Below are 9,583 nucleotides of genomic sequence, written 5' to 3'. Positions count from 1 at the left end.
GAGAGCTCATTGTGACGTACAGTACGTGGATGCAGCACAGAGCCTGTGGCGTCTGCGATCATTGAAGCATTCATTTTTAAAAAAAAATTTCAGAGCTGGACACACACACACACACACACACACACACACACACACACACACACACACACACACACACACACACACACACACACACACACTTGCAAACCCTCACAGAGAACTAAACACACCTACTTAACTCAAAAGCCTGTTTATGATCCATGCTCCATCATAATGGTTATATTATTCACAATCTCTGCAACCTCCCACAGGACTGTATTTCAACTGAATTGCCTCGACTCGTGATTATTATCAGAGAGAACTCACACTAAAATCATTATATAACGAGAAATGCCTAAAAAAATGTGTTCATCTATTGATGAAGGATGTCTGAAAGAGCATTGATCATTTTACTGCAGTAATCTAGTGTGAGGGTGAGGGGGTCTAAATCCTGAACAGAGCAAACGCAAAGACAGTGGAGCCCATGACGAGGATGGAAATGCAGTAAATACAGAATAAACAACTCTCACCCTACAGCTCAGGCCTGTCAGATGTTGGAGAGATTTGTGATGTCAGAACTCAGGTTAATTTTTATTTTGTTCTCCAGTGCTTCAAATGGTCTGAAGATTATCAGGGATCCCACATCAAATAGACAGACCTTGTGCCAAAAGTCTATACATGCTCATAGAGATAGTTATTTAGTGTCAGTCCAACATGCTGACTCAGTACAAGAGGAGGAAAGTGCCCGATCAGTTCCCTCCTGTTAGATAAAAAAGGCACATAGATAATACCGACTGTCTTCGAATTTGAATGGCCCATACATAAGCAGTCTCACAGTCTTTGCATGGACTTTCAAAGCTTTACATACATGCAAATTTGTCCTGGATCCTAAGAAACATTTTTCTGTTTTGATGCGAGATAGCGTGAGAGTGTGTTTGTGTCCTGCAGGGTAGACTCTCTGGGCTGTAACAGAAATAAGAGGGAAATTTCTGTAGTCTGTAACCTTTAGGTATTTATCACTGTAGCATTACATAAACACAAATGTTTTTGATTTCATACATCTACAAGGGCTCTCAGGAAGTCTCACTGCTTAGTGAATGCTGTAGTCTATATTTGTATGTAAAAAAATATGGCAGGAGAAGCAGGTCGCGCTCATATGCCAAGGTTAGGTTAACTTTCTCTTCACTTTGCAAGGATTCAAAGAAAGCTTCACCTGTTTTTAATTTGATCCAGACTAACGGGCAGATTCTGCACTGCTGGACTAAATGTTTTACCTCAACTCTGGACAAAATGCATTCTAAATAAGTGTGTACGTACAGTTAATTTAAGATCTTTTTTATTTTCAAAAGATTCAAGGTTCAAAAGTCAAAAAAGCCTTTACTTGTGTTTGCAGCCTTCGACTCCTGCAGCCCTGCAGCAGAGGCTACAGGGACAATGTGTTCAAACTCTTGGGAGCTCTCAGCACCCTCCACAGGCGGGCTGTGTGATTGGCTGAGCCCTGACCATGATGTCATCACTGCATGCTATAAGGGCTCTGACAAATAGCCCGGGAGACACATTAGAAGAAACACTGCTCTACTGAGGGACTGAGTGAGGGGGCTCACGGAGATTACGAATAACAGTCAGCCGACAGAAGGACATGTGACAGTGAATACTTGTCAGGAAGTACCTGAACAGTGACATTTCTACTTTTTATGGGAGGCAGGAAAGCAAACAGCTACCTGTGGAGGTTTGTACTTTTATTTTTGGTTGGCTTGTTTAACATGTTTCATAAGCTGTTCTTGCTGAAGCCTGCGATATGTAATGAGTTTGTTTTGTGGTGTCATTTTTGTTCTCCTTTTTTGTGAGAAAAAAACCAACAACACACACATTGTGCATATTTGTTAGGGCTAGTTTTACATGCATATAATTTCTCTGATCAGTCTTTTGTCATCTGTTCTTATCAGGCCACTTTTATAGATGTAAATTGTGACTCTGTGTGTGTGTGTGTGTGTGTGTGTGTGTGTGTGTGTGTGTTATCCACATATGGTCTCATCAGATGGGAAGTGCAACCCCCCCAGGGTACCTTAATCTGAGCACAGAGATGGTCACCACACCAGACCCGGCAAAGCAAAGGGAGAGTTACAGCGAGGCAACAATGATCCTGCTGGGCATGATCATGTCCTTACTCGTCTTGTGCATCGTCTTTGGAAACATCTTGGTCATTACAGCGATCGCCCGCTTCCAGCGTCTCCAAAATGTCACCAACTGTTTTATCACATCCTTGGCCTGTGCTGACCTGGTAATGGGTCTCATAGTGATTCCTTTTGGTGCCTGTTACATCATCTTTAAGACTTGGCACTTTGGTAGTTTCTGGTGTGAGTTCTGGACTGCGACCGACGTGCTCTGTGTGACTGCAAGCATCGAGACCCTGTGTGTCATAGCTATAGACCGTTATTTGGCCATCACTTCTCCCTTCCGCTACCAGTCCATGCTGACCAAGTGCAGAGCCCGCATTGTGGTTGTGCTAGTGTGGGTGATCGCCGCTTTGATATCTTTCCTGCCCATCCACATGAAGTGGTGGATATCAGATGATAACCAAGCTCAGAAGTGCATAGAGGACAGTAACTGCTGTGAGTTCTCCACCAACATGGCCTACGCCATCACCTCCTCCATCATTTCCTTCTACATCCCTTTGGTCATCATGGTTTTTGTCTACAGCCGTGTTTTCCAGGAGGCGAAGCGCCAGCTCAAGAAGATTGACCAAAGCGTTGGACGTTTCCATAACAGCGACAATAGCAACCTCAAAACTCTGGAGGCCAACAATGGGCGTGGCCAGAAGAAGGCCAAGTTCTGTCTGCGAGAACACAAAGCCCTAAAGACACTGGGCATCATCATGGGGATCTTCACTCTGTGCTGGCTGCCCTTCTTTCTGCTCAATGTGGTGGTGGCCATATGGAAGGACCAGCACAACGACCTCGCCTTCAGGATACTGAACTGGATAGGATACGCAAACTCTGCCTTCAACCCGCTCATTTACTGTCGGAGTCCCGAGTTCAGGTATGCCTTCAAGGAAATCCTCTGCATGAAGAGGAACCGCCTCAGCAACCCGGGGCCCGTGAACGGATACATCTACAGCCGGCACAGCTGGCAAAGTGAGCAGCAAGGGAGGAGTAAAGGCAGCTCGGAGGACAGTGACACCAATGAAGGGTGTCTGGGGAAGGGAGCGGGGGTCTGCAGTGTGGACAGAGCGGTGGACCCCAACGGGAATTGCAGCAAAGGCCTATCGACTGTAACGACTGTCCTTTAAACTAGGATCCCTACGAAGGTCAATCCAGATGTGTTTACACTGCTATCATAAACGTTTTTCCAATTGACTTATGAAGGTAAGACCAGATGAAGTGATTGGCAGTGTCTCCGGAGACTGCTTTAAAAAATAATCATGATCTGCTGAGGAAAGTATTCCTCTTCCAAATACTGTAGGTAAAGCCCTTAACCTTTTGTTACATTTAATGTTTAATTTCCATCTACCTCATTGCACCTTTTTTTTTTTATTTGTTTCTAGACTGGCTAACAAAATTGATCACATAAACACACTGTCCACGGGAGGACAGTATCTCAGCTGCGTATTTATGCTACTAAACGGTCTGTGCATTGTATAACTGCTAATGATCTGTCTCCAATTGAATTTGTGGGCATGTGTTTTATCTCAGAGTTCTTGGCAAACTGTCTCAGAACATACTAACATAAAAATGTTTTTAAAATTCAAGGTTAATGTTGTTGGAGGCCATAATAGTCCATTCGGCGCGGATAGCGAGCTCTTATTTCCATCAGAATATGGACGAGGAGTACGGGAGGGTCAAACTTAATGCCTCTTTGTTCGACGGAAAACATTCCAAATCAAAGAAAAAACTATAAATTGGCTTCATTTTGGTTCCATTTTTCTTTGATACGCTGCCTCAGTGTGAAAGATGATCAACAACAGGTGTGGCTGAACCTGTCTCTCCCTCTCTTTCTTGCTCTCTTTCTCTCTGTCTGTCTGTCTCTCTCTCCCCTCACTGCTCAGCAAATGCTGTGAGGCCCTGCTCCCTGCTCTAGTATTTTACAACCTGTTGCATGGGAGTTTCTGTTGCCAGCAGATAGCACCAGAGATATGAACTTATCTGCATGTCACTGCTGAGCGATGAGAAACGCCTGGGGCCATCCTCTGTTAGTTACATGTTAAAGCTCGCAAGTTTGTATACGTTATATACTGTCAGCCAGATTCCATTATCAGCCCTGAGGATATTTAATATCTGTCTTTGCGGAGCAGATGACGTTATGGTTAATGCAGTTAATCCTGGGTTTTGAACTTTACAGCTTGCAGCTGTCGTATGAATGAATTCAAATGCATTTCTTTGAAAGTTTGCTACTGCACAGCCCACAAGTCATATTTTGCACTCAGTCCGTGGGTTCATTTGTGCAACACCAAATCAGTTTTTTTACATTATGTAGCTATTACGTAAGTGAAATGCAAACTATTCGTCCTCTGTCCCCCCTCTATGAATCCCCTTTGTTGCACAGGCCGTGTTTGTTTATTACGTTATGTGGTTGCTGTGTTTCAGCATCTGCTGTGTTTACTGAAACCAGAGAGGCAGTTTCCTCAGTCATGGCACAAGGGTACAAACCACACACACAATAATAAACAGTGTGTCGAAATAGCCGAGTGATAACAAAGTTCCAGGCCGAGATGATAAAACAGTCCTGAGCCGTGCACCTTTCTCACCGCTCTCTGACATTTCCCAGAGTCTCCTCACTGTAAACGGATGTCTCCATCTTCGTGAAAGTCTAACATTTGAAGACAGTTCCTTATTTGTTCCAGTTGTTTCAGTCAATTTAGGTCAGTCTGCTTGGTTTGAGGTCTCCAGGAAATGCTGAGCCCAGCCCAATAAACACGAATAAATCTATTATCTCTTCTGGTTTGCTGGGGCATCAGATAACGCTGTTGTAAAAACAACACCAGGAATAGATTAGCTGATAACCAAAGCTTCCAATTTGCAGGTTGTTGTGTGTCCCAACCTGAAATGAGACTCACATATTTTATCACCCATCTTAAAAGGGGCACTATGTATTTTTGTAGAAAGAAATTAAAGCTCTGAATTTTAATATTTACAATATTAATGAGGTAATAACACAAACTCAAAAGTTTACACATTCTCCATCACTGCACAACAAGGTCCCCAGAACACAGTTTGAAGCTAAAAGGTGGCAGGGTCCAAATATAAACAAAGTGAAACAGTATGAAACTATGTTGTCCTTTAAGGTCAATTTGTTTGTTTGCTGTCATAAAAACTCAGACAATGCAGATCTTTCTCTCTGAATAAAATGTCTTCCCCAAAACTACATAGTGCAGCTTTAAGATCACATGCTATTGTCAGAGGAATGTCATTTTTTTGACTGCGGCAAGCATTAATTAAAGATGAGCACTGAGCATGCAGGGCTTTAATTGGAGGATTTTTCCCACACTAAATAGCTTAATTGTAAGAGCATTAAACTGAAGAGGAGGAACAGAGGTGTTGTTGCAGATGTAACCCACGTTCCGAAGTCTGTTTGGCAATCTCGTGCATGTTCTGATCAAAGTGACAGCATGCTAAATGTGGCTACTGAAGGCGGGGGGGGCGGGGAGCAGGGATTCTCCACCAGTCTAAATCGGTGTCAATGACCTGTGTTTTTTTCATGTAGCGTCGCCTCTGGAGTGAGGTCGGTCGACACCGTCAAAACTGTGAACTTTGTTCCCTCAGAGGAATCTCTATGTACTGTATCCACCAGGTTTGGTCTGCACTGTTGTCACAGATGTCAGGAATCGCCGTAATCGCGCTGTCATCGTACGTCAATGTTTGCCATGTGAAAAACAAGCTCTTTCAGTGTGTTGATCTTTTTCCTGTTTTTCTTTTTCATGGATTTACAGCAAAGTAAATGCAGGGGTTGGATGTCAGAGGGTCTCCAGGGCTTTTTTTTTTATTTCAACATTTTCACTGTACAGCATGCACAAAGCACAAAACAGAGACGGATTCAAGACCAAGATTTTGATATATGTATTTATTCATTCACAGTTAATCGCGCTACATTGATGAGTCACAGCTGGATTTAAAATAAAAAAAAAACAGTCTGTACTTAACACATCTGCCGTTTTTAGAAGCAATTCACACGTGATGGTTTGCTTGTCTGCTATGTATTTGTGGTGATGTACCTGTGGACTGTGGCGCCTTTTCCTTTCAAAGTGATCTGTTTTAGTCCAAGTGGAGCGGGTTGTGAACTATATATCCACACTGCTCCCTCCTGGCAGTGGCCTCTCCTTGCACCTCAGCTGTCTCAGAGTTATTAACGGTTACTGTTTCAACAATACGCCTGTATAATAAGGAATGTAATTCATGTCTTCACCTCCTCATGCTGGAGGACACAACACAGTTACGTGCAATGAGTCTCAGATGATTAGCTGACACTACAAACATTCCATTCCAAACACAGCTGGTGGTTAAGAGCCATAAACCATGTCTATTGATGCATTCAATGAACATTCGGTTCTGCCAACGACATTCAGCTTTAGATGTAGTTAACCCTGCAAACATTAAAAGTTAATTCTGGGGGACAAAGAGTCTTAGAAGATATATTTTTAATGTAAGAGATTCAAATAGATGTCATGGACCACGTTTGACCTGATCAAGGCTTCAAGATTTTAAATAAGTCACTTTACTCCCCATCATGAACTTCGAGCAGCACTGTATAGCACTTTCATGAGACACTTGTCGACTTTTTGAACAACCAAATCCATGTTTGAGTTCATGAACTATAAACAATTAATGGCCGGAGAGTCGTGCCTGTTCTCTCGTACCATAATATTTTTGTGGAAGTCCTCTTTCCTGTTTGAGAGTGAAGAGAGACAGAGAGACGATCGCTGCAGAATCTCTGCACAGACGCTGTTGAAGGTGGATTATTCTGATAAATTGATGTACGTGAATGTGAATTTTCTATGAAACTTAAATATTGCTTTAGCCGTCAAAAGTATACCTATTGTATGTGAACCTTTTTTCATGGCCAGAGTGGAAAAAACGGTCACTCAGCTGAATGTTTACTAAATGTTTGCAAGCTATTTTCGCACAAGTTTTTGTCACTGTTATTAAGGTAATGAAGCCTGTTACGAGATGTGGTGTCCTGTGATATTTATGAAAAAGCAATGTGTATGTGCTGTAACATTTGTATTGAAATAAATTATGTACATGTTGCACATCATATTTTCATTGCTGTGTCCTTTATGATAATTAATTTGCACGACAGTGAGTGGTAGATCCCAACCCTAAATACAAAAATATGAGGAATAAGTTTGAGGTATGGGTAAACCAGTCATCAGCAAGCGATCCAGAATGATTGATAGACAGAAGGGAGATCGTGATTTTATGAAAATGTCTCCATTCTCCTTTTGAAACTGCTCAATGCTTCAAGTAATCATACATCATACAGAGCACCTAATTTGATCCCAGAAATCCCTGGGGGCAGGACTGTAGAGATATATAGAGCCATAAAAATGTCTTAATATTTGGCCAGAGTGGAGAGGAGACACTAAACAGTATTTTTAAATGAGATCGTGCTCTTATCAGGCACAGTATTTTCTTTTTTCTTTATATGACACAGTGAGGTAATTTAACAATATAGTCCATATGACGAGTCATACTTTGCATGACTGGGTGGGCCATATTTTCCATCACTTAATCGTTCATTCTGCCTAAATGGCTGGGGCTGTGAGGGTTAATGAGATTGCTTCATATGTTTAGTTGCCAGCATTACTTTCAAGGTCAAGAAATGCTACGGCACATTAGTTTGTCAGGTTACATTAAAAAAGGCCCGTTCACAATAGAACATCCACTGTGTGGGTGCGGTCTTGGTTATTAGAGTGCAGGTTAACCTTGACTCTGTCCTGCTCTTTATTAGATATGGGCAAAGTTAAAACTCAAGCAAACACAGCCAAACGTATTGACAGTACAGATGTTCCAGACACAGGTACAGTTATAACAAGTTTATTTGAAAACAGGGACAGTGCACATTAATAACATTACTGTAAATGCGCCAGAATTAGCCAAGAGGCTATTTTTCATCTGTAGTCCCTAGACAGATGTTAAAGTCACCCTAAAAACAGAACAGAATATGAAAAATAAGATTAAAATGATGAAGTGACTGGCCAAGGCAATCTGCAAAACATGCACAGCAGTTAACAACATGACAAAAACATATATAACATCAATCAGAAAACATCATTCAAGACATCCCCAAAACATGCAGCACAAAAACCCATGACGCAAGACACATCACACCACAGCATGCAAAGCAGAAGCACAAACACAAAATGCATGCATGCACTATAAAAGCAAGACCACAATAAGACATGCATGCCGACACATGAAGGCAGACAGACAACAGCAAGATGGCTACAGGTTCAGCGCAGACGGACCAAGGAAGGTGTTATTTGTAGAATATGGCCAGAATTCAAAGGTAACTCCAAAAACATAATTGGCAGCATATCACACGAGGAGCCGACAACTGCTGCTGTATGCTAGATAGCCTACTGTAGTCTTGGTTGTAGCTAGCTAATGTTAGCTAATTAGCTCTTGGCTCTAGAGAGAAACTTGAAGGAGGTGGGTGGTTGTATTTTTCTGTTTAGTAAAGGAAATAGAAGCAGAGCCTTTCATGCCCAGCTGAAACTACGGGTCTTGCAGGTGTCGCCTCTTGCAGGTGTTCTGTCGACATGTTCTGCCTATCAAGATGTGCAATTACATCTACTTAGATAGGAAGGTAAGGGTTAGGGCAGGGGTAGTGTTATCAATTCACATTAATTGACAACATAATAACAAAACAGCCAAAACTGCTGTTTCTTCCCACTCTGTTGATGATTTCATCTTGTTAGTCTTGAAATGAGAAGCCAGCTTTCGGCTGTTTCTTTAAAAAAATGGCACTGTTATCACTGTAAAATGGTGGGAAGGGCAATATGGTGATCTATGAACTAATGTAAGTGCTCAAGTATCAGCCCTAGACCTACTTATGATTATGAAAAAGGTCTCGAACCTATCTATCACTTCATTATTCATACTCTCTTGCTGCTGTTCCTCCTTCAAGAGGCATCCTTAATGTAAATGCATCCGCTACTGCACAAAAGAGCTCTTCACTACCCGTTGCCCTCTAATCCGAGTTTTCCCCTGCAGCATCAGTTCAACTCATGTCAAATGCTCCGTGTCTTTCAGGGGTTTAGACGTGCACTGAGAACGATCAGCGAGGATGTGTGCAGACTTAAGTATGAGAGATCTTGCACATGCTCTCAGGAGCTTGATGGCAGATCTTTAAAACTGACGGAAAAACTTCAAGAACTCATCTCCAACTTTTTGTTGCCAACAGTATGCTCAGGCTTTCAAATTGTAATATCTATTCTTATTCTTAAAGGACGCAGGTCCTTAAGATAGAAAAAAGTCCAATTTCCCATATCTAGACCTACCAGTTGTAAAGAACAGGGAGGGAAACTCTGTGGAAAAAAAAGGGGTTTTGGTACAGGATGAATATTTTC

At 42.0% G+C, this 9,583-nt stretch overlaps 1 protein-coding gene across 1 annotated transcript; it reads left to right on the top strand.

The window, feature by feature from the left end:
* The first annotated feature begins 1,600 nt into the window (after window positions 1-1,600).
* Window positions 1,601-7,259, top strand: adrb2a (adrenoceptor beta 2, surface a). Its single transcript, XM_084353323.1, has 2 exons — window positions 1,601-1,747; window positions 2,057-7,259. Exon 2 carries the CDS (start codon window positions 2,057-2,059, stop codon window positions 3,305-3,307), a length of 1,251 nt encoding a protein of 416 aa, XP_084209449.1. The 5' UTR covers window positions 1,601-1,747; the 3' UTR covers window positions 3,308-7,259.
* Window positions 7,260-9,583: the final 2,324 nt, after the last annotated feature.

The sequence above is a fragment of the Pagrus pagrus genome (assembly GCF_965226575.1).
Source record: "Pagrus pagrus genome assembly, chromosome: 5".
NCBI classification, from domain to species: Eukaryota; Metazoa; Chordata; class Actinopteri; order Spariformes; family Sparidae; genus Pagrus; species Pagrus pagrus.
This window is presented reverse-complemented; position numbering and strand designations above follow the sequence as displayed.

Excerpts from the sequence above, each read along its gene's own strand:
- adrb2a (XM_084353323.1), top strand. The coding sequence starts at position 2,057 with ATGGGAAGTGCAACCCCCCCAGGGTACCTTAATCTGAGCACAGAGATG.